The 27,420-nt window shown below is 35.9% G+C and overlaps 1 protein-coding gene across 1 annotated transcript; it reads right to left on the reverse strand.

Annotated features, from left to right (window-relative positions):
- Positions 1-735: 735 nt before the first annotated feature.
- LOC121411747 (sodium- and chloride-dependent GABA transporter 2-like) lies at positions 736-27,301 on the reverse strand. The gene is made up of 12 exons (XM_041604584.1): positions 26,704-27,301; positions 12,511-12,642; positions 11,509-11,773; positions 10,855-10,987; positions 10,052-10,186; positions 9,103-9,206; positions 7,974-8,098; positions 6,669-6,781; positions 5,721-5,855; positions 4,853-5,056; positions 4,194-4,364; positions 736-3,526 (listed from the first exon to the last, which is right to left on the reverse strand). The coding sequence occupies exons 1-12, from the start codon at positions 26,924-26,926 to the stop codon at positions 3,299-3,301; spliced, it is 1,968 nt and encodes a 655-aa protein (XP_041460518.1). The 5' UTR covers positions 26,927-27,301; the 3' UTR covers positions 736-3,298.
- Positions 27,302-27,420: the final 119 nt, after the last annotated feature.

Below are 27,420 nucleotides of genomic sequence, written 5' to 3' on the forward strand. Positions count from 1 at the left end.
CATTATGTTGTACTTCAAAAAGATTATCTTATTTTGAAAAGGACACATTTCATTAAAAAAAAAAGCATTTTGCCTTTTGAAAAAAGGGCAATTTTTTACCTTCGGGAATTTTTTTATCACACCAGCAGAAGCTGTTAAAAATGAACCCCCTCCCGTAAAAAGAATCTTCATATCTTGAGGTCACATGTGACCAACACACAGTCCCCAATATGCTTAGTCCATTCGCTCGATCAGGCAGCAATTGCTCAGAGAAAATCAAAATCAAATTGTTTGGCCCAAGCGCCAATTCTTGATGCAATACATGCTTTGACCAAAACATACACATGTATAATCCTCCCTCGAAACTATTACTGCACAATATCTAGATATTTTTTTATATTACAACACCGTTTTTGTTATAAAATAAATTAATTTCACTTTCGGAAAAACGACCAACCTTATTTCATTTTCGGACTAACGAACCTTATTTCTTTTCGGATTAACGAACCTTCGAATATTACGAATGTCACCCGTCGTCGTCGTCATCATAATCATCATCATCGTCGTCGTCGTCATCATCATTATCATCATCAGCAGCAGCAAAACAACCGCTTACTCCTGCATGTATCACTAATACCATCGCCACAATCAGATATTTTCCTTATTCAGCGATTGCAAAAGTAAAAAAGAAATTGGTTTTACGACTGATTCCTAATCACTACACTCAGAACAAAAGAAAACACAGCTCGCATAATATTAGTTGTATATGTTTTTAATAATGTACATGTATAGATACACCATCATTCAAGTGGAAACCTGTAAAACATTATTCGCCATACATAAGTCAAGACATATTCCAGTACTTATTGGTCGGTATTGCCCCAACAAAATGTAAATAAAAATCCCACCCTGTTATTCATATACCTGTACTACCGATCGGGAGGCTAGGGCTGATAGCGAAAGTTAATACAATGAAAGTTACGTTAATACAATAGTGAAAAGCAGCCAGTGCCATAAGAGAAATATAGTCCCCTTGATGAGATGTAAAGTCGTTTGTCAATCGTCCAAGGCAGCTGAGTGAAGGGTGTTTTGTTGCTGCGAACGCACTCCAACTTTACATGGCGGAACTTTCGGCTATACATCAGGTTTATAATTGTCCCTCTGTTTTCGATTTGAGTCGTGAATAATGGAAGTAAACTTCATGCAATATTTAACGCGTGAGCGGAGGGGGGGGGTATCGATTGAACCCAACATAGAAGACGAGTATTAATGAATTCAACATTTACCTCTTCGAATCATGTTACTCATTTCCATTGCAAGATATGTTGTATTGAAACGGTGGAAGGGGGACCAAACCCAAAGCAATTGAATTTATTCTTAAGAAGATTTAAGAAGCAAAATAAAATAAGAAATGAAACATACAATTGCAAACACATTATTTGAGCGATTAGTTATTTACAAATATATCTCTATTTTCCATCATATCTCTACTACAATTTTTACACAATGATAGCCTATACAATTTATATACAATAATTCATCTTTCGCATATTTCCTCATTATTTTTTTTGAATACGCGCATATTTATACTCACAAGAGGAAAATAAATATATCACGCTCTACATGACGTAACAATAAAGACTCTTTTATATGTACCTCTCATGTGTGACGTCATCACTTATAGGAATGCATCGTCTCCTTATTGCATTTAAGTCGTTTTATGTACACGTACATACAACTCATATCTATAACTTACAACTTTCTTGCTTTCTACATTTTTTTCTTCATCTTTTCAGCTGTATGTCAGAAAGTACCAAACATAATAAATCTATTTCAAAGGTTGCAATTTTAACAAATCTATTTTCATATCCCCACATATCAAGAGGCGCGTATTTTTCAGAGAATCCATATAGGGCCTAATCCATAAAAAATAATTAATATTACGAGTTACCTAGGGTAAAAACTCAAAAAGTGTGCAGTTTATTCCTATTCCCTTTGATATTTTTTCTGATATAAGGAAATAAGCTATCAAATAAAACCTAATGACCAATGCATTCTCTTTACTCTACGTTCAATTTTCATTGTGAGATAAGCAAATTGAGTAAAACGAGAAACAGAATAAAATGTAATGTAATTGTAGTGTGGCGATCCTTGTATGAAGAAAAATGAAATCATGCAAGTTTCAATCTGCTAGTTTTCCTATATCAAAATACAAAGTAAAATTAATGTAATCACCTGGATTATCATAATGCTGTAAAAAATAGGCACATTCGTGATGAAAGGCATTTCGAATAGTCACAATATTAGGCTACATTTACCGACGAGTGATTTCAATAATTAATGAGTTTAGTTTGTCATCATAACTAAATCAATATATCATCTTCTTAGAATTAATTACGCGTAAAAAATTCGGTATATTTAAAGGTTTTTGTTTCTATTTGTGCATATAAACATCGCAGATAATTGTCAATTTCACCATAATTATATTCTTGCTTGTAACAATAACCACAGTCTTGGAAAATGAGCCTGGACATTGATATATACAAACTTGCAGCCCAATTTAATTTTTGTTATCGAATTTCAATAACTTACATCATAAACCATTTTCATATATCAAAAATATAATTTCTGCATATCCGCAAAGGCAGGAAGAGTCTCCTGATCATTTCATTCGTCTAGCTGCTTTTCTCATCGTTTTTTTTTCGTAAAGGCAGTGATTATAACAGTTCTATTGAGGCGTATTTGGTCTCAGCATTGCGTGGTTGAACATTTTGAAAGAATTTATTAACATATCAATGCCTCCATATTTGCATTTTCGAATCAGAAAACTACTTAAAGTAAGCTTTACCAGACGGATCGTGATCATGTCCTGAAAAGAAGTGTTTATTCCTCAAATTGATTTGTCTTTAAGTACTTTATGCTCTTTGCCAACATGATATAGACATATTAATGTGCACTGCTCACTCGGCCAACTCAACTTCCACTTGGGATCGAAACGGCACACGTCATTTTATGTAAGGAGGGGGGGGGTGTCACTCTCTCAAGATGAAAGTTGGACTATGCTTTGTTATTAGACGGTAATTTCTTTTTAAAGAGAACGTAACATTCCATTTCAACCATCTTCATCTTTCCTCCTCTCCCCATTCATCCCTTCCCCACGTCCTGATAGACGATCGGGTAGCTTGTTCCCCATGTGTCGTTATATTAGCTACGCCAAAGCCTATAAAAAATGCCAAATTTTGCGTTCAGTACCCAAACGTCCCTTGCAAGTTCATACAGTCTTTCTGGTGATTTCAATGTTCCTTTATTATCAGCCAACCTACTCGTCACCGCTGAACGCCTTGTTTTCGAGACCTCCATTGGTCGTGGTGACGCCATTTTTCTCGTTTTCAACGACCAGTTCATTGTAAACTGGTGGAGGTAATGAGTTGGCATTTAATGTATCCGATATGTCACTTTTCTTCGCTTCTACTGATATCGTCGACTCGTCTTCAAGTTTCTCCGGTATTGCTGGCTGGATCTTGGGTGAGGTGATAATATGAAGGCGCTGCAAAACATAATAATAATAATAATGATAAATCACTTTCAGTGTATTTCTTGTTTTAAATTTCATTTTTTTTTTCAAATTCAAAACAAATGGAAATAAACAGATACAGTAACTGATAAATGTTCTTTTAATTCAGTAAAACTGGCTTACTTCACTCTGAAAAATGAAGTGCTAATTCAGCTCTTAAAGAGCGTGTATAGTGACTGCACTTCGGAGTGCTGATTTGTCTAGTTCAAATTTGAACGAGAGAAATCAGCACGCCGAAGTGCAGTCACTATACACGCTCTTTAAGAGCTGAATTAGCACTTCATTTTTTAGAGTGTTCATACATATATACATATATTGACTTTCTCCTTCAGGAAAATTTCCCATCCATCGGCATGCTCAGGTACATGAATGTTTTTTTTCTAAGTAAAGTTTATTTTTTCCTAAGCACTAAAGTTACACAGCTCGGAGACATTATAACATCCCTCGACAAAAATATAATTCACGAGGCTCAAAGAACACGAAGAATATCATATTGACCTTGAAGAAGTCAATATCTGAGTAATATACACCTACAATAGTGAAACATGAAATTACATTCGTAATGACGTAATGTTAAGCGTGGATCTGTGTTACTTCACCACATTTTTGCAATAAACGATTGAACAGAACAGATATTTACCTCCTTAAATGTTCCTGGTGTCGTAAGGAAGATGTAGATGGCGTAGATAGGCACCCACTGCATGGAGACAATAGCCATCATCCAACCAAGAATTTCACCCCAGACAGGGTAGTAGTAACTTTCACCATATTTGGCAGGTTGATAATCAATAAGACTGAACAAGAAGATTCCCTGTAAACAAATAATCATAACAAAACATAAATAATCAGTTTCATGGATATGTAAGACTATGAGAGGATTCGTAGCCCCGTGGACCTTGAAGCTCGCGTTTTATTATCACCTCCTCGGTATCATTAATTCCATAAGGGGTGACGTCAAATTTTGATAAGCAGAAAGTAGAGTTGTGACCAGATTCCTGTTTAAAAAAATTAAAAAGGGAAGCGCCATTGGCGGCGATTCGGGGAAAGGGGGGGGGGGGGTGTCCCCCAGCGAGCTTTAATTTTATAGGACCCAATGGGGTATGTTTGTCTCCCCCCCTTCCCGGCTGACCAAGTAATCTCGAGAAGTGTATTTAAGCGTCTTGTTCACCTTATTAGGTGGACACGTGAGAGATATAGCTCCACGATGTTATCTTACTATTAACTTTAAAAAATTATGAAAGACATTAAAGAAAGAAGAAGATAATTAGGAGGGGGGGGGGCATTTGAAAGGTCGCTTACCAAACTGACTGCAGGTGCGAGACCAGCCCAGCAGAGAGGCCAGTACCAGCCTGGAGTAAAGCCCATGTTATCACTGATAACATTATAGAACTTCTTGATTCCATAACCGTACGAGAGAGCAATGCATTCCCAGAAGGCGACCCATAATAAGCACATGCCACTAGCTCCGTAACTGTCCATCAACTGGAAGAAGTACATTCCTCCCTGTTTAAAAGGAAACATCAAAATATGAATGTCAATTCCCGATAAGAAAAACAAGGAAAAATAAGACTACATGTAAATGAAAAAACAATCTGCTGATTTCAATCGACATATTCTTCAATTTAGTTTCATAGCAAAATAGCCTATATGCTTGAACAACTTAAAGTGACGGTCAAACCTTGGTAATTTCCCTCAAAGGGTCATTTTTCAATGTGAGGCAAGTTCGGTCCTGACAGGATTTTTTCCTTCAAACCCAGAAGCATAAAACTTTTGCTATAAAAACTTAGGCAATTTTTTTGCCAGAGTTTTTTAATGTTTAATTTTCAATGGCATGATTTTGATTTATTGATTTTGTTGCATGAGTTTTTTTCATGGCAAAAGTTTTATGTAACGGGTCCCTGACATGCTATACCTGGATAATTATGCTGCATAATAGTAGAGCACTAAGAAACTTCTGAGAATTAAGTGATATTTGGTCGGGTACAATGATTTTGGAATGAATGCCTTTGTCATAAAAAAAGTATTCGTTTGGTCAAATAACTTTGTGAAGTAGTTTTCAAAGGGCCATTCAAAAAAATGAAATTAAGATTACCGAAAGAAGGCGCTAAATGTCACCAAAATTAAATTCGAATTTTCGAACAGAATTAACGGATTTGAGTTTACATACCTCTGTCACGCATAACAGCCCTAGAAGAAAGTCCAACGAGCAAACCACAACGAGAAAGACAGCACGATTCTGTCTCAGGTTGTACTGCGGGAATTCATCCATCAACGATGTTACCAAACCTTCCAAGATAGCGAACTGTCAACGGTAAAAAAAAGAAAGAAGCTTTGTAAATAGCACAATTTACTTTGTATCATTCATTCGTAGGAACGTATGTCATGTGTTTCAGTGACAATATGGAAAGCGCCAGGTAAGGGGGGGTAGGGACAACCGCCCTTATTATTTCTAGTAATGAAATACAAAAAGAAATAGCAGAAAAGATAAAAAAAAATATCAAAAAGGAAGAGAGAACAGTATCGAAGAGGTCTGGGGTCCGTTGCAGAAAGAGTTGCGTTTAAACGCAAGTCAAAAAATCAATTGCAAGTCCCAAATGCGCGCTGTTGATTGGTTGAAAATCAAGTAGCGCATGATTTTTAGAGTTGCGTTTGATTGCAACTCTTTCTGCAACGGGCCCCAGGACAGAGGAACTATGAAATGCACATATTTCATTGAGAAAAAAAATCATCTTTACGTTGTCTTGAGCGGTTGCGCTTTTCATTTAAATGTCCTGGTGCCATCCTTTGTATTACAAATTTGATGGCCTAGGCTTAAATTGTAATGCACATCAGGCGAATGAGGACGAAAAATTTGTGGAAAATTATCAAACCAACATTCACGTGATCGGATAACACCATTCCCTTTTAACATTGAGATCTTAACATTTGTGAATCGGTGTTGTTATTGAAATTCCGATTATTTTCAGATTAAACTCCATATTAATTTGTCATGATAAAGATGACACTCGGAGAATGATCCAAAGCAAGATATATTCTATCATTCCATTTCTGTCAGTAAACGACAGAAACCTAGAGACTTATTCGAAATACTGAATTAGATAGACAGTGTACTAACCTGGCTGTCAAGACCTAACATGATCAACATGGCAAAGAAGATAACTGCCCACGCAGGTCCACCAGGCATGTAGTACACAGCTGTTGGGTAAGCTACGAATGTAAGTCCAGGACCTAATAAAAAATGGAAAGGCGCATTCGCGATGATATTATTCCGTAAAGTAAAGGAAACATGAACTCCATTATGTATATATTTTTTTGAAAGGCGTAACTTAGTTAACAAAAATTGCAGTTAAATTGTGTTCATAGGTATACTTCTTTCACTGAAATAAAAAGTGTAATTTTGCACCCATCAAAATAATGCGTACGTCGTTAGCTTATTTTTGGTGCACATTTCGAACCTTTAATGTAGAAGCTTTTTTTTTGCACCTGTAAGGGTGCAGTGGGCTACATTTATATTTAAGTGGTGCAGAATTCTACCCCCAAATACGTGGAAAAATATGTATTTCCACAATGCACCCTAAAATGTAATTCTTCTTTTGGTGCGAACATGCATTTCCGGCCACAGGAACAATAGGCCACACAAAACATGCTGCAAGTGCTGTATTAATGGTACAATCTTGAGCCCCATTATCTTAGTATGTACCCAGGACAATTATCATGTTCTGGAATACATAAGTCTATTTGCTTGTTGAACAACTACCATCCAAACGCAATACTAATTTCGTCTACCTTTTCCTACTTTTCCCTACAACATCAAACAACTAGACTTAACGTTGTCAACGGCATTGTCCGATGATGCTTTCCTATTTGAATTTAAACCAAGTGGTTTTGGACCTCGCGTATATAAATCTTAAAGGGGAAGTTCACCCTGAAGAATTGTTTGTTGTAAAAATAGAGAAAATATATTGGTGAAGGTTTGATGAAAATCCATTAAAGAGTAAGAAAGTTATTATATTTTTAAGTTTTGGATTTGTGACGTCGTACAAGCAGCTGCCTCATATGTTATGTAATGTAAAATGCATTAATTTCAATTTTTTAATAGTTCCTGATGACTTGTTTCGTTTTCTTTTCAGGAAAGGGTGTGAAATGATTTTTCTTTTGATATACTGAAGGTAAAGTAAAAACAATTTAAAACTTTCTGAGAAAATGACATTTCATTGATTTTTTTACCATACGATATTTAGTAAAGCTCGCGCATATGACGTCACAAATCAAATACTCCAGTAATTGAAATTCTAATAACTTTTTAATTCTTTGATGGAGTTTTCTCAAACCTTCTGAAATATTTTTAAATTGTTTTCTGCTATTTTACAGTATTTTTTGTCAGGGTGAACCTCCCCTTTAAATACCTTGAATGACGTACCTTCATCGACGACGTCTTTGACTTCGACACCCTGTTGATGGGCCATGAACCCGAGAATGGAGAAGATGACGAAACCAGCAAAGAGACTCGTACCGGCGTTCACGAATCCCACTACCAACGTATCACTGAAACAGAGCAACACACAGAAAGTGAATGATTAGAATACAAGAAAGTTTCAGGTACCTCAGACGGACAAAGGATGATAAATATTATGTCAGATGCACTTGCCATGACATTCCAGCATTTTTTAAAATCATTTATGTGTTTGGATGTAATGTCGTTAATCTGACTGCCGCGTCAGACCAAAAGACGTTAAAAGATGGGAGTTGCTGCTACCCTGTTTGGCGTTCAACGATTAAAGGGATAGAGCCTCGTCGATCTGGCGCTGCACAGCGGCTGCCGGACCCACGATCAATTGGGCAAAGCAAATTTTCATGTCTATTTCGAACAATAAAATATGGATGGATGGTTATATCATTCCAATTATGATTTGATAGTTGATAATTTCCTTTTCACGAGGAATATCAAATGTTTCGCCTCTTTGATTCATTGCAAATATTACCCGATTTTTGTTTGTTATCCATATTATGGACGCAGAAGCATATAACAAATAAAGATCGAATTTATTTGGGTGATCAGAAACGGTATTACTTACATCAACTGTAAAGAAAAGCAGATAATAGGTAGAGCACGTTTATCGCATGTATTTTTTTCATAAAAATTGAACATTTACTATGGATTTTGGATCAAAGTTATAACGGCAATTTGAACCTTATACAAACAAGTATGAATGCGTGGAAAGAACAACAACAATCTTCCTTCAGTTATGAATATATTGATATGAATATTTCAGAGAGTCGCGGAAGCCATTTGTCATGTTTGTCATTCAAGTGGACATAATGGTCACAAGTTTGCATTCTGGGTATAAAGGAACATTTAGATCAAGGGTCCGTTTTATGAAGTTATTACAGTAACAAATTTGCAATTTGCAACAGTTAAAAGCTACTAAAATCATGCAATCTGATTGGCTAATCGTAACTTTGTTATAACAACTCTTTAGGAAACCGACTCAGATGCTATTCAAAGTAGTTCTGATACCGTGCATGGTGATTTTGTGATGGTTACTTACAGCAGTGCATTATTCCTGACTTTGTTGTAACTACCGAGTGAAATGAGAGATCCGATACCAACACTGTAAGAGAAGAAGATCTGAGTGGCTGCATCAATCCAGACCTGAAGAATCGAGTGAAAAAAAAAAAATCTTAGTCTGAATTGTTCCTCTCAAAATCCATGCAATTAAAATTCACGGGATATCATAATCTTAAAATTAAATCACGTCTTAGAATGGTTGGTTGATTTTCATTCACGATTAAAAATGCATAAATAAACAAAATAAACATTACATGATCAAATAATTAAAACAATATAACAAATTAACAATACAACAGTAATGAAGCGTACAATGCATGTAATACAGAATCGAAGGGATAGACCCGTTTCAGATTGGTTATTAATAGCCAACCTGTTCTTCCCCGTGGTCCCTAGAAAAATTGAAGAATGAAAGTTAAGGAAAGAGAATAAGGTCAGAAAATGAGGAAAATAAAGAGTTATGAGAAAAGGGTCCCTAAGAAGAGAATATTATAACAAAATACAAGTTTGAAGGAAGGTTAAGTATCACCTAATGGTATCAATTCTAATTCAAGTGATATCATACTATCAAAATAATGAGATCGTTTCAGGATGAAAGTTTACGAAGAAGAAGGTCAGATAATGAGAACTGTGAGAAAAGGAAATTCAAGAGATATAACAAAATAAAACTTTGAAAGAAGGTTAAGTATCACCTAATGGTAGCTCTCTTATGTATCTTTATTTTAGGCGCAGGATACCTAGAGCATTTAATTCCCTTGAACTACACAAGACTTATGACATATGGCATACCGGAGCTCAATTCTTCATCCTATCAATGTCATGATATATTAGAATCTAAGAATGACATGCACAGATGCAAGTCAAACAAGATTGACTCTTCTTCAATGACGTCATGAAAATTACTCCATCAACACGACCAGGAGACTTACCGTGGGGCTCTTGAGTCGCTCCCAATCGGGGGTGACGTAAAACTTGATGCCTTCTGAAGCGCCATCTAGTGTCAGTCCACGGATAAGCAAAGCCAACAGAATGACGTATGGGATAAGAGCGGTGAACCACACGATCTATAGCAGGAAAAAAATCACCTAATAATAAATAATCCTTCATACGTGAACTTTCCTAAAGTCAATTTATTTACATATCCATGAAATTGTAAAGCAACGAGATATGGTGGAATTTTTTTTAGAGAGATCAAAAAAGACTTCAATGCAATTTTGGTGAAGGCAGCAGCTGATAGTTTTAAAGCCTTGGCGACATTTTCATTCTGTTGCATCTGCAACATGGAGTTTTTGGTCCTTGACTCTTGAACAAACGACGTACTTGCAATTTTTAGTCAGCTTCAAAGCTGAGGAAAAAAAATTGTTGTTCCGGTTGACCAATTCTCGGCAAAGACCTGCCAGCTGATCATTGTCATTTGAAGGACATTTTCAACACATTTTCTGTGTTCTTGCATCATCCGCCCGTCGCGACGCGTCTCTAAGCGAAAACTCCTTATTGGTATTATAGAGAAAAACCTTTAGCATGCTCGGTTCCCTAAAAATATTAGTATTTGTCACAAGAACCTGTGGCAATTACTATTCTGATATTCTGTTTCAGATTCGTTTGTGAACTTTGTATTGCGATGAAAATATCGCATAGGATTCCTGCTTCTTATAGCTTGATAGAACACGGTTCCTTTGTTTAAATATCTACAGAGGAAAGACGCAAATAATATGCAATTGTCTTGACCCACCTTTCCAGTTTGTTTGACTCCTTTCCATATACAGAAATACGTAACGACCCAGGCAAGAGCTAGACATCCAACAAGATCCCATCGCAATCCTCCCACTTCATCGATACCGTCTGATATACCTAGAGCTCGTTTTCTGAAAATAAAAGTTGTATTGTTGTATTCTATCAAACTGTCATTGATCATACTATGGATAAGTTTCATCAGATTACGGTCCTGTTTCATAAAAATGTTTTCAAATGCATTGTTGCATATCTACAATTTTACACTTGAGGTGACTGAGAGTGTGTTATTTGATTGGTCGAGAGCAAAGTTCTCATTATTGTCACCAGTCTGTAATTAAGATATGTTTTCATGGGCTGTGGAACCAATCCTTAAAAAAAGATCTATACGCTCTCAGCCCACGGTTTCTAACCAACCCAGGTTGCTTAAAATAAGAACCGTCCAACTGTTGGTTAAAACAATTCCTAATTCGTTTTGAGTCCACTTTTGTTTTAGCCAACAAATTGTTAGATTCATATTTCATCCAACCTGTTGTTTGCTTAAAAAAAACCCCTATTCGTGTTGCATGCATTTTTAAACCAGCAATTTAGTAGGGTTATATTACATCTAACTTATTGCTTGTTAATCAATTTCAAGGAATGTAGTCGGGCTTACTCCCAGAACTGTTGAGCGGGCGATTCTCCTTCCGACTGGTTGAGATAGATGGAGGAGTTGGTGGTGCAGAAGAACCCTGTGGGGGCGGTGCAGTTGTCCTGGAGGGCGGGGTCGTTGCAGTATATATCATTCCAGGAGTTATAGCAATCACCCCAGGGGAGGGTGGAGGTGAACGAGGAGAAGAGGTAGAAGAATGACCAGGCGCAGATCACGATGTAATAGGTGCACATGATCGCTGCTATCGTGGCCCCGGCAAAACCAACACCTTCAGACATCAGAGGGGAAAAAAATATAACAGAGAGAGAAAAAAATGATTTAATTGACTGATCGGTGTGTCATGACCTGAAATGGATTTCGTTTGCTTGAAGGAAATAATAACTGAAACGAGATTTATGAAACTAACTTTCATTCTGTTTATTATATTGTACCGTGATTTTAAAATTTACATTTTAAATTAATTGTTCCTTGTTAGAAAAAAAAGAAATCCAGGGGTGGGAGACGCTTGGAAGATCCATCACTGCATTGACTATACAAAACAAGATCGTTTTCAGGAGGAAAGAGTCTTCCCTCCGTGGCAGACATTCATGAAATTCTGCCTCTGCATTTACCCAGATCGTTGTCTTTAAAAGCACCTGGGGGGGGGGGGGGGAGTCTTCGAAATATGGAGAACTCTTTTTTTTGTTAAATCGAAAAATACATCCACTACAATATACTTTTCATAACATCCACACCATATAGCAACTTGAGAATTGTCGCATTCATAATAATGAAGTGACACAGTGGAAAAGAGACCAATATTTATTTTTTATTTATTTATTTATTCATTTATTTATTCATTTATCTATTTATTTATTTATTTGTTTATTAATTAATTAATTATATATATATTAATTTATTTAGCTATTATGTCTTTTTGTTTATATTTTGGAGGGGGAGGGGAACTATACCATAACTTAGGAGAGGCTTAAAGTAAATTTAGTCGCAACACATATTGGCCCTCACCTTTCAGAATGGGATAGATCTCCCATACGGAGATACCACCGACCTGTAGCATCTGACCAATGGAGATCTCAAGAAAGAATATAGGTACACCACTGATGAAGAGGGAGATGAAATATGGAATCAAGAAAGCACCTAAAGAAAGAGAGAGAAAAAAATAACAGTATATAAATAGTCAGTCTAGACCACCATCCATTATACGTGAGGGTGGGGGGGGGGGAGGGTCCAGATACAAACATCATTGTACTTGAATCTTGGGCGTACACAGTTGCAGATAAAAATAATCTTTACATCCAAACTTTAAAGTCCAAATAAAAATACTTTGTGACTTGTTTCCAAAGAACAAAGGAAGCAGATAATTAATATCATAAGTCACGCATCTGACATGCAAATATGTTTTGTTTACTTACATCTTGTCATTTGACACTAAACATTATCACCAGACAATTCGAATTTTCACAAAGCTTCTTATATGTTCATATAAAGAGACTAAACATACCGATAATTTCTGTAGATCAAATTATAATGATATGCACAGGGGAAATTTCCCACTTCTGTAAATTCAAAATCACATTTAATATTTTACACTGCAAAATGTCCGTCATTACCTCCAATTGAACTTAGTTTTAATCTACATGTACATTAGGGTTATAACCTCAATCCATTACATCGGCAGTTTGTGGACTTAATATAAGATAACGGATTGTTATTCTAAGGCGTTTATAGGATATTGTACTGTATTTACGATTATTCTGTGAGACGATGAACAGCTGCTTCGTATTGCTGATTTGAAATTTCTCAAATCTTGATTCAGATCTCTGTCCCTCATTTGAAACGATAACAATGAGGATAATTACATGAATCAAATTCCATAACACTAACAAAATTAGGCGTAACTGGAAGTTCAAAAAATGATGCTATTGTTTATTTCATGTAATGAAATTTTGATGCTCCTGGATGAGAAAGACAACAAAAAACGTACCTAATGCATTCCCCCCACAAATCCATCTTTTCATATATAATTACATATTGATTTATTATAAATAGCTTTTATAATTTACTTTCTGTTAATATATATTCTATATATTGATATTTTTATGATTTGCTACATCTTAGTTGTAAATCTGTCAACTAACTTTCAATTAATTTTGTTTTAATACATTGTATCAATCGAACAGTAAAGAATAGCAATGAAATTGCTGATTGTGTATGCGCGCCAGCTACGGCGGATTGCTTGCAATTTTAAAATAACCATCGCATCCTTTTTCGGTCGACGTTGAGATATCTTCTTCAAATATGGATAAAATGGGCGTGAGCATTGTCACGCCTATCACAAAAGGGAACTGCCTACGTCGTTATATCAGGGAGTGAAATGTAATTGATCACTCTGTATGGCGTTCTTGAATGATCAGACTACATCACATGACCTAGGCCGGGAAGGGGATACTTTAAATGGACCGCAAAAGATATGAAGGCAGAGATGAATGGAAAGAAGAGTCTGACCATCTTTTTTTAAACTCCCGAGGGATAACAATTATATTACACATAAAATACTCTGAATATTCGGATTATTCCACCTATTACAGCTACTTTCTTAAACTTTCCTAATCCCCTAAAGCGAATTATTCAGGGACTTTTTTTGAATAATGAATATAGCATCTTCTTTCTGTTACATGTAACCATGCAATCCAAAGTTTAGGACATGATCTTATCATGCGTATGGGTGCTGTTTAATAATAATAAAGTTTTTGTTATATAACGCATATCAGTCATCATATTTTGCGCTTCCAAATGACCTGTGTATCATTATTACTCCGGGTTTATGATTATACGTTTATGATCATTGGCGTTAAAAAGTTAATTTCATAGAACGAATGAACTTTTCCGGCGTGATTAATTAAAAAATAACCAGGGTCTCGTACAACAGATGCCAAACCGATATAACTGACAAGTAGACTCTCACAGGGACCTAACATACCACGACTTAAAAGTTTGATAATTTGCATGGAACCTATTGACGGTGTGTTATAAAGTCAATGTCTACTCAAACAACGTATTGTATTGTATTTATTTGATCACGGTAAAACTTTCAGTCATTACAATCTTCTTTTCAGCAAGCCCGCCCCCTGCTATGAAATGCAATATAATTAAAATCGACTGTGCAAGCTTCTGAAATGTACTGGAGTCTCTGTACGTATTACAACTATAACTGATCCATCGTTATTAAATATATATGCATATTACCGAATGTATTGCAAAGCCCTTCTATCAACCAACCAACTCCAACCATTAACATGATTAAAAAAAAATAGCTGATGAAGCGTTTTTTCCATGCATGTTTTTGTCTTAAAGAGAAATTCCAGTAGTTGCAGTAAACACTGATTTCATGAGAAAGTTTGTAAAACAAGACTTTAATTGTCAGTATATCATCGAGGACCTAGATCTGGTACAGTTACATTAACTGAACTTTGTGAAATCTTGAAATCTACGCTGAAAAATGTTCACACCGAAGATCCCCAACATGCCCAACACAGATAAGCGCACGTGGGACAATGTATAATTATAGCTTAGAGCGTCGGGCCCGACGCCCTCCCCGAATCTTGTGCTTATTTGCTGATTTCTCAGCAATTACACAATTTCTTCCAAAATCCTTTGGCACATTCGTTTTATTTATACAAACAGACACTTTGGTGGTCATTTCATTAGATTCTGTACGAACTCATTTTGATATCGTTACCAAAACTAGCATTTACCTGTCTTAAGAATACTTGGATTAATAAAAGGAAGATTTTCGTTTTTGGAAAAGTACCGACTTGATCGTAAAGATGATCAAACTTTATTTGATCAAGCCCTCGTTGTTAAGGGTTGAAAAAAAGACAAATCATGACTTCTGTACCGAGATAATACATATTGGATGAGTAAATATCCAAACAATATCGACCAACCATAGAAACAATGGCCATGTCATTCAGGGACGCTTGTTAATCAACTATTTGATTCAAGTAAACATCGGAAGAATCCACCTTTGACCACCGAAATTAGGACACCTTACTTCATTCAGTTGAATAGATAGAGAAATCGAAATGAGATAACACAGGGAGCTTCCATGGGTAACCTAAAGGGAATTCTAACTAAATTATCTAAGATGAAAAAGAAGGAAAAATCAGTGAGTTTAACAGTATCGAGAATCGGACAAGCAAGAAGTTTATGATTTAAAAAAAAAGGTTTAGAAATTTGTAGTAACAATATTGACGGGGATTTCATACCGGCCACATGCATTGACATGTTGACATAGATGTTGTCATTGTGATGTAGACTCAAAAAATTGAGGACAACTCTTCCATTTGTCCAGTACACAAAGTGTTTAAAATGACGTACATGTATGTTTAAAAACGGCTACTATCATGACTACTACTACGAAGTCCCTACAACCACCACCACCACCACAGCAACAACAAACAACAGCAACACCTACTACTACTACTACTACTACTACTACTACTACTACTACTACTACTACTACTACTACTACTACTACTACTACTACTACTATTGCTACTACTACTACTATACTACTACTACTACTACTACTACTACTACCGCTACTATTACCACCACCACCACCACCAGTAAAAAAACGTATTGATATTATAAAGTGAATGCAAGAGACCGAACAATTTGAATTAATCGACATCAGGCTAAGTCAAAGAATAAAAATTCAAAATTTATTATACACTCTTCAAAGAGTTTGATAACTTTATACGTGCATTCTATACTGAACTGTCAACCCAACATCGATAAAAACAACACATGTTATTTTCCAATTGCATACACTTGATATAATCTTATCAGTTCGTCATATGACTTGCAAAAGGGATAATACCACAACACAAGTAACGATTATGAAATGTCAATATCGCTATGCGTTGGTCTTGTTGCAAAATCAATTGTCGATGTTCATCCGAGGTTGTTGTTTTTTAATACAAATAAGACAAAGATTGTGATAACACTTGAAATGTTATACAATGGTGTTATTTAACATTCCTCTCTCACAATGGACTACCAACTTTTATTTCTACTTCCCAGAAAGTTGGATTTTTATCTATTTCATTTCAAAGCGACAATCTTTTTTTTCTAGCTCGAAGGGACACACGTAATCCCGACTTGAAAAGGCTGATCGTTCTGCACTTAAACTTGATTATGAAATCTGTTCACGTTGGTCTTTCCTTAAACTTAAATACCCGAGGCTGTCTCTGTGATATTGAAATTAATGCTTCGGTGGATTTACCCCTAAACTGCTTAATTCTTCCAAACATTTGCCCAACACATATTTCCTATTTTCAATAATTGTTAATTTACAAAAAAATGTATCGAGGCTTTCTTTACCAACATGTTTCTATAAACATGATAAAATCACATGTTTGACTGTAATTCACATCCAAATTTGATTATCAGATATGCTCTTCACGATAACCCACGAAGTAAATCAAATTAGAAAACTTCATATACATATCAAGATTAAAGTTCTTAACCTTTTGAATAATATTTAAAAGGAGTGAATAATTTCCGATAAAATTTCGTTCGTCAATTCGTAGACACGGTCCCTTTTGTATCTAGTATTGAGGGACCGGGTGAGGGACCCTTTGTCACATCTAGGAGCTTCAGGGAGATACGTTTAAAGCTCTGTCATAATGTTTGCGATGCAGTTCATCCACGAGGATTCTTATATTTGCACACCACCTGTAAAGAAATGACGCTTCGCGCTCTGCTAATGTTTTCATTTTTATCTATCGTTAAAAATGCTTTGCCTTATGTTTTGCACTGAATTCTGTTTCATTGATTTGCCGAACGCTGCTATATCTCCCGCCTCTTCCTGTACGCATTTTTCACTCCTGTACACGCCGACTTTGGCTCAACTCCATGGCCAATTCCTCGGAAAGATTGCAAATCCACTCTTGGGATACCCCACGACATCTCTCTGGTACTTATCATAATGGAAATACAAATCCCTGTATAATTAAGCATTGTCTTGGATATGTCGCCCTTGTCCGTGTGTGTAAAATCACATCTTCTTCGAGTTGGTCTTCGAATAGGTTCTGTAAGGATTAGTGTCCAACGTTTCTCGATAACCCTTCAATATCAAGCCCAAATCGATCTGTAATAGCTTCATGAATGGTCTGTTGGTGAATTGACGCAAAATTGATAGGGTGCACATTCCAATTTGTTTAACATGTTGGATGAAATAAAATAGGAAAAGGAAACACACATATATATATATACACTTTTGAAATTGCCGCAAAATCATCCGACCCCATCAGGAGCGCTGACATCCCCGTGATTTTTGAAGTGATGAAAAAGAAAATATACCGAAAATGGTAAAAGGAGAAAACTGGGAGAATAAGAAAGAAACAAGAAAGAGTGTTGAAAAGAGTAGGAGTAAGTAATCAGACAATACATACATTTGTTTGTATTGATAGCACCTTTAAGCCACCTTACCAAACATATCCAAATATTATATCCTGACGCTGCCCTATCGAGCCCCCTCCCCCTTTTTTCGTCTTAATAATGGTAGATGAGATTGATAGAACAGTCTCTGTGCACAGTATCAACTAGATTTTTTCTACGCATCTTGAAACTGAAGCTATAGGCCTACTTCGGTTTACCCTTGAACTCATGTTCATCCCAATTTCAAATTCAACCATCCCGTTGTGTTCTATGGCAATCTCGTTCATGATACGAAGGTTCGCCTACAGACTTCCTTATAACATTTTCCAATATAACCAAATTGTGGACGCAAAGCCACATACAATTTGGTTGTAGATTCATTATTCCTGCATGTGTTTAACATTCATATCCGACTTTGAAAGTTTCATAAACAGGGTGTCTCCTTTGGTAATTTTTTAAGGTAAAAATTCATCAGGTTTATGGTGCATCTTCATTTTAGTGATATGCCATGCACGCTGATTGTGACCGGAGAATTAGAAAGACAGTGTTTAAAAATTGTGCTTTGTATCTGTAGTAAAAAGGGTACTTTTTGTTCATTAATTTCAAATAAAAAAATTTGCGACTTTTAAAACAATGAAGTATGAAAATCGGTGTGTGTGGGCGTGTGTGTGTTGAGAAAGGGTGCGTGTGCGAGTGTGCGCGTGTTTGTGTGGGAGCTAGGTATCCCTTATGCAATAGTATTAACCACCATGAGCACATAGCGAAGATAGTGGGGGGGGGGGGGAGTTATATTCTCGTAAGGAAATTATATATAGGGTCCTCATGATTATTTAGAACCACATCACTGATCCTCGTTCAGCCTTCACAAGATAGCATAGACTGGACGTAAGATCATTCGCAAAGGAGTTGGTGAGTGTGAGGGTGTGGCTCTATAAGAGTGGTCGGAACGTTGCGCGAGCGGAAAAGAATGATGAGCTCATAATGATAATTAAAAAGAATGCAATAATCCATTTTTGACCAGTGCGTCGTAGAACTTGCGTGATGCTATTCTGTCTTGTTTTTCTACGATATTATTTTTGTTCTACAATAATTTCACGCCATGTCTGATGCTACACTAAACCAATAAAATCCAGTCAATTCGATATGCGATTCTGAATAACATAATACATATTTTGATCGGTCTGGAATTAGTTTCGTTGGTGTGGCTGGAGCATCACGCAACAGCGCCCTCTAATATAATGGGGGAAATCTCCAATTCGGATGGAACCTACCTAAAACTTACACGTTAACAGGATATCCCAAACGCTAATTTCCAACACTTTTACAACGGACCTAGTACAAGATTTTACGAGGCGAGGTAACGCCTCTAGAAAGGGTACATTTGCCAGGTTCCCCTCAACTTGCATTTTATCGGAAATTGGAAGTCTGATGCACGTTGCTTTGCCGAGATTTGTCGTTTCCGTGTCTTTATTGAACATCTCCCCTCATTTTTCTGAATCACAGCCACACATCTTCATTACTAAGCAACGCTTGAGGTTGGGCTAGAATGTCGGATGACATCATGGATGAAAATGTTTCCAGTGTCCATGCGAAGAACGTTTCCCCCATGACTTTCAGGATGTCATTTAAAGAAGTGAAGAGCCCGAGTGTGTCTATTTTGGTAGATAGCCCCAAAGTCACTATCAAATTAGATGGGGGTGTTGCGTGAGGCAAGAGGGACAGACGAATCGTGAAATTTCTCCCCAGAGTCATGTAACTTTTGAACATTTAAGGATAGACCTAGGGCCAAACCGTTTTAAGCTTTCCTGACATGTCGATTATCACAAACTAGCATGCACAAGATAACAGAAGCTTAATATAAAAAAGGGAAATATTTATCGGAAGCAACTAACATGACTAAAGATTAGAAAGTCTGGTGGGAGGAGTATCATCATGCCCTCCAAGGGGAAAAAAAAATACAAACAAACAACTATAACCACGGAAGACATTAGGATTAAGAGTTAACCCCCTCCCTAAAATAAGTACAAATCTCACTTAGCAAAATATTTTGTATTCCTAACAAAAAAAAATCAATGATTTCAAATTTTTCAACACTGGTTAAAATACCGTGTTTTTGTGCAATTTTTATCCAATCCTGCCAATTATATTATGTTTGCGATTTGCACTATCATCATGACTGTCATACCTTTCAAACTCTGAAATACTCCGCTGTTGTGCTGACTATATAGGGGATATCACCTTTGTTTTAGACATTAACAACTGAAACATTTACAACCGGAGTGCCAATATTTATCATTCCTGGTTATCATCTTCTCAGACTAATTAGTCGCGGAAACAGGTAATGGATTACCAATTAAGGATTAAAAAAGGATGAGAAAAAAGATAACTGCAGGATGCTTTGAACGTTTTGTAAAATAATTTCTTGTTGTTGAACCCAGCGATAGTGGCCTAAATTTTGAAAAAACACCCAACGATTTGGATCATAAAATATTTGTAAAATCAAAAGAAGTTATTCGGAAAATTATCCAAATGAATAGCTCTGTATGAGGCCGAATTTATTTTTTATTTAGTTTCTATAATCTGATTAAACATGCGACCATGAGGAAAGTAATGAATGTTTCTTATTATTTCTTTTCTTCTAAACATTTAATGGTCCTCCAAAAAGTGCACAAGTTATGACGCTCCAAAACTAAGATGTGTACTACGCTCAACAATGAGTTTTTCTTGGAAATCCCATTTTTCTGTTTTTAACATTTTTTTTCTTGTTTCGATTTACTCTTAGATAAACATTTAAGTAAATTAAATCACAATGAAACGAAAACTAGATAAAAAAGCATTTCATATACATTACTTAAAATGAATGATATACGCATGACCTAGACGGCATACGCCTCTCTAAAATTGGCTTATTAAAATTAAATAGTATGATGCTTCATTCAAAATTGACTAGCATAGCATGAATGTTTGGATTCAATTGAAGTTTTTTTTACTTTTTCCCTACGAGTTGAATGCCAACATCGCAAGGCCAAGGAATTTATGAACCCTCTGTCTGACTGTCGAATAGTTTCTTGACCTTCTACACGATCGCTCGCCTCACGACGTCACAATAGGAACTAGCGTGTGTTCAAAACTGATTGAAAATTATATGCAACCTTGGACATGTACGAAGCAAATCTTTTATATCTTTTGTTTCCATGATCCTTTTGGTGTTTTAATCAAGTTAACCAAATATGAGACATTAACCTGAAACTTTTCCCACGTATCTACAGGAGAAAGAAGTAAAAAAAAAGACAGTGATGATACCACACATAAGACATAAAACCACTGCATTAGCAGATAATGATTTGATAAACCATCATTATGTATTTATTCTATTATAAAAGCAATTCAATGATAAGATGGAGAGAAGGAGATAGAGAGAGAGAAAGAGAAATAGAGAGATAGAGAATGATCAACCGAATGATGAGAATATTATCATGCGAGAGAAAGAAATTTAGACATGATGAAAATGACAATTAAAATGCGATTTTGATTTAAAGGTTTAGAGGTTCTAGACTTCTTTTACGGAATAAATTTTCAACAACGATGACAAAAAGATGAAATAACAATCGTTTGATATAAGCAGACCGGAGTCAAACCTGAACTTTCGCAAACAGCAAAGTGAAAACGCAGGAAATGTACATTAAAATAAAGAAAATGTGCATTTGACATGTTTGATTTTCAGACATTTTGGGGTTTCATCCCTTCATTTTTTACATGGAAAACTAGATTCAAATCCAGGGGGAGAAGATACTAAATGTACTCTTCAATCAATGTAACGTTTTGCGTCATGATTGATAGTGGATATTATCAATTCTACGAGAAGTCCCCCTTGGGGAACTAAGATTCATCATTGAATTGGAATACAGGCATCCATACACACGTAATATCCTGACATAATTACAAGAATAGTGACACACATCCCTCAAAAGCTAATGAAAACCATGCCAAGATGCAGTTTCACCATTGTTCATTCGTTTTGTTATCTTTAAATTACAAAATTAATTCTCCTGATTGCCCACCACGTCCACCCTTTTCCTTATCAACTCAATTGCTGACCCCCCCTAAAAGTTGTATTTCCCCATTTTTGGTTTGCTGCTGCATCCTGCGTAATGCTCTTTGTCTCTAGCACCCAACCCTGTGACGTGTCGAGGTACTAACTCCCTACCCAGGAGGCAAGTACGCGGTCTAATTTTGCTCGATTTGTTTTCATTCATGTTGTCACAATAACAACTTCTTCAAAAGAGACTTTAATTTAAGACGCGTTATTACAATAATCGATTTTTATTGTTTTTACTAAATGGTGTTTCGATGTATCATCATCACACATATCATAATTATAATTAGTACATTATTTCATACACGTACTTATCTAGAAAATATATATGCAGTCGTAGTGAACCATGAAAATGACAATATTAATGAATCTAATACAGACATATGGGGAGATTTTCGAATTTGACGTCACAAGTCAAAACTTTGAAAAGTCATTGCTCTCTAATTTTTCCTCAAAATTTTATGCACTGTTAATTAATAAACACTTTTTATCAATATTTTTTTCTCGTATTTTTCCTTTACTGTCGACACCGATTTTACTCAAGGTATTGTGGCCGTGAGTTTTATATTAAACCCCGGGATGAAACCACGATGACTTGGTATTGAAGCAAGCCTATTGAGAGAAAACAGAGCAGACGATATCCCGTGTAGAAGTGACTGGGTCGGTGCAAATGTCTAACCCTTTTGGCGGGAATCCAAGAATTTCAGAGCCCAGCCTGCTAGGATAACCAATCATCATTTCTTGGCGAAGGTATGCGAGTAGCAAGCCATCTTCGTGTAAGAATATTTAAGCTAACTATACTGGAAAATCGAGCTCGACCCCGTTTGGAAATGTTGCATCTTTCTCCAAGTTTACCCTGACATGACTTCAGTAATTGTGACAAAAATGATTTTCCCTATTTATAATGATGGTGAAGGTGGGGAAAATGATGAAAATCATTAATACCAATAGTACTACAAAAATAATAATAATAACAACAACAATAATAATACTGCAAATAATAGTAACAATAGAAATGATAATGGTAATAATGACAGCAATAATAATGGAAAAGTGATAATAATAATACTAATAGTAAACAACAATGATAATGAAACAATTTGAAAAACCACATGAGTTCTTCTAAGAGAAGATTTGGCAATCATGTCAATGTTTTACAAGTGTATAGAATAGAGCTATGACCATAAATAATTTATGAATTAATGATAAAAAAATCCACACTGTAATTTTATCATGTAAACCGGAGACCTAATTCTAACTTACTCTGTCTGAGCTAAAACACCATTCAACTCCAAATTTAAGTATATAAAAACGAATTAATGCAAGGATCAATTGTAATGATTGTTATGAAATTTTGTAAAAATCCTCCATGCCAACATGCATTATATGATTATTACTCTTGTTTGCCACTGTCTTGTGCATTTTCCCATATTATCTTGTATTTACATCAACAGCTCTACAATATTTGAATAATTTCTACCAAGAATGTTATCACGGTACCATGTTGCAGACATCAATATTTAAAACTTGAAAGGAAAACAACTCTTCATGGTCTCACTGTAAGGAATGCAAACCAAAGTATTTTATTTTTTATTTTAGTCACATGATACTACGATAACACAACCCTCATATCTTGAAACATAAACCAATGATCGACCCTTTTTTCTCGGAAAGAAAGACATAAGACATCAACATCGTCTTTTTAATTAACATACCAGTAATTCCCATCGCAGGAAATATGATCAGTTATGTGATCAGTTATATGCTAATTTTTAATCGTTTGTTGTATGCGAAAGAGTACAAAACATGGTCACCGAAAACTCAGTATAGGACTACGGAGACATAATTATATTCTATCTAGGTTAAGAGGGGGGGGGGGGGGAAGAGACGTGAAAAAAAGAGGATCGGGCCCGCTGCTCGACTTGACTGAACCATATACATGATATAGTATTAAACAATGCTAATTCCACATGTTCAGGGAGGAATTAATCGTTGTTTCAATTGACAATGAGGAGAAAATTAAAATATTTCATAATATAATAAGATACAAAAGCAATAGTGAGTGGATGACATCATCAGTCTCTTAATTTGCATACCAACCAGGATGTGCATATAACTGTTTTGTGAAATTAACCGAAGATGTCATAACCTCTTTGTTTTACATCCGATTTTGATCAAATTTTCAGTGTTATGCTTGTTAGATTTTTCGGCGGGGTTGACTTGTTCTTTAAAAACATTATTTGTCATCGCGAATTTTCTCCCAACGTATTTCATTTTACGAGATCTAAGATGTTATGTTTTCAAAGAATAACAAATATTTAATGTTTCATGAGTTATCTACGACGAATAATCAATATTTCCTACCAGAATAAGTTGAAAGAAGTGAGGTACATATTACATCCCCGAACCAAATATCGCAATAAAAAAATGCATGTCGTTTAAAAGTCTCTCTAGCGACATTTGCTTCGATTTTATTTTATTTTCCATGATGCCGCGTGATAAATCAATATGATGAAGTAGAGATGAATTCGCCAAAATCACACCTAGGCATGATATTAGTCCAATATACATACATAGAATAGCAGGTACATAATTATATATGAATCTCTTCAAATTCTATTGGTATAATAAAAAAGGAAACTTGTTTTCGTTCTCTCTAGAAGCTAGAATTTTACGAGCAGGCCTTCATTTCATAATATTCATTCCTTTCCACTTCTGAAAGTAGGACTTCATTCATAACAAAAATATCTCTGGTTTTGGCCCATATGAATAATCCTCTCAGGTTATTACTCAGATTTTGGCTTAAACTTAAATTTGGGCCTCAGCTTCCCACTTTTTTTTAATTGGAGACTACTACCAGACGATTACATAATCTTAAAAAGCAATGCGGTTTTTCCTGTTTTGTTCTGTTTTCATGGCTTTTATGCCAACATCTATAATACACCTGTTGGTGCCTGATTTAGCAATTGCATAACTGATTTTTTTTTTATAAAAAAAGTGCTAATTTCACTTTCAGTCGTTTTGGGTACGTTGACATTTCTTGCTCTTTATCATCACATAGCTATTAATTCAGTTACTGCGTGAATAATGGTGGGGAAAAAAGAATCTCGATCCAGGAGACGAAAATTGGTTCCATGATATTTACTCCGGTGACAATTGCTCCGAAGTAAATTCCAAACACTAATGGAATGACCCACTTCAACCCTGGGTTTAACACTATACCCTACCCTAAACCTATAAAACCCTATTGTAACCCTAACCCTATATCTTAGACGAAATAAAGCCCGGAGCAATAGTCGCAGGAGAAAATGTCGTGTCATCGAAAAATTATCAGGGGAGCGTTTCATTAATATTTTCATCCGACAAGTTGTCAGATCTGACATCTTTCCATGATTTTGATTGGCTGAGAGGCACTGTTCCTATGGTAACTGTCGGATAAAACGTCCGAGAAGTCCTTTCATGAAACGCCCCCCAGGTATACCAGGGAGTCTGGAGTACTCCCATATCCCTTGGTATATGTACAAAAAGACACTTTAAATGTTTTAAAAATCAATTGCCCGTTTTGTATTATGTATTAAAAACAGTTTGCTTGAATGTTTCGTTGGTAGGATAATAATGCCATACCTTAATGAAAAAAAATATGCTGGTTCACTTGTGGCGACAAGCCGACAACATTACCAAGGCAGACTAGATGCGATACATTGCTAAAAAAAAATCTTAATCGCAATCACATACATGTATGAGTCTTTGAACCATTCATGAGCAGTTTTTGGCAAATATGACAATACCAAGGCAACATTTAATTAAAAAGGTCACTTCGAATCAAAACCAAACTAACCAAACTAGAGTTTTGAACATTTGGTAATATCTAAACCATTACTTGCAGGTCTAATACATTTCTGGGTGTGTGACGAAACAATAACTTTGAAAAATATCTATTTTATTTCAGACTGTAAAATCACACAATCTCAAATCTTTATTTCCCTTTGGATGCATGCATAATTCCATATTATATTGATATTCATTTAGGCTCTACTGATCCTAACTGATTGGTGTCTGAAGCCTTTCTAAGGATATGACCGACGGCCATGATTACGATTTAAATACGTTAAAAATCATTCGGTTCCAAATCATTCTACTTATTTTGTATCCAACCATTTTTATATTATCAAGTCATTTTCGATGTCATAGAAAAATAAATTACCACTTTTAATCACAAGTAAATCACTTAAATTACAAAATAGCATGTTTCATACATTCAATACAATAGAACTGCCATGACAGAAGAAATGTCTTTCATTTTTTCCTATGATCGATATCCTTTTAATGTACTTCGTGTCCAACTACTGTACGTTTTTTCTATTCTAAAAAAGTAATCATGTTCCACCGATCATGTCTAGTTTGGTATCGAAAGTAGTTTATTCGGTTTACTTTATTTAGTAAACAGTTTTTCAACCATAATTTTCTTAAGCTTTCGGGTAACAGATGAGAAGGGTAGACCACGGGTCTGATAAGACGGAACCAGTAAAACCAGTGTAACTTCCCAATCTATTAATATTGGACATCTCCTCTTGACTCGAGATGATGGCCTCCCCTTTCTTTTTTACATTTTTCTTTTAATATTAAAGTGTGAAAAAAAGACAAATCAAACCTACCACCACCATTTTTGAAGACAAGGTATGGGAATCTCCAGACATTTCCGAGACCGACGGCGAAACCGATGCAGATCATGATAAAGTCCATTTTGTTTCCCCATCCTTCTCTTTCAACCTCCTCGGGTTCTTCCTTCCCAAGTTCTTCTTTTTTCTCCACTTCACCACCCATCTCCTGCGGTCGTTCTTCCATTTCCAAAGTTTGTTTGTCTGTACTCGTCATCATGGCGAAGTATTGTCGACTCAAACCTGAAGAAAGTGCAAAAATAGAATAGACTGCAGTTTTGCCGAAAAACGAGAAGCAAATAAAGGAGATGCTGGTTCAAAAAGGAATGGTTTCCTTTGATCTAATCAATCAGATACTGGTAGTGCAGTCGAATAAAGCAGGTGTAGACGGAAGATGGTTGTAAGAGTGAAAACCAAAGATTGGTATGTCTTAGAGCTAAGAGTGCATGCGTACGATCGGTACGAAAGGAAAGAGCTGATATGAATGAACTTGGCGAGGCACCTCGGTTTTGTTGATAACCGTTCTCGTAGTCGCAACAAACACCGAGGCATTTACGTGTGTTGTGCCTGTCACCGGGGGTTGTAATTCTAATGCTCGCCCGGGAATGGGTCGTCGATGAAATCAAAGGTGCGCAATCGCGGTGCGCATTCGCAACTTGAGACTACCCACAGGCATAATAGATATTTATGAATGGCAGAGTACTGTAACGAACT

This window comes from Lytechinus variegatus, chromosome 3 (genome assembly GCF_018143015.1).
Source record: "Lytechinus variegatus isolate NC3 chromosome 3, Lvar_3.0, whole genome shotgun sequence".
Classification (NCBI taxonomy): domain Eukaryota; kingdom Metazoa; phylum Echinodermata; class Echinoidea; order Temnopleuroida; family Toxopneustidae; genus Lytechinus; species Lytechinus variegatus.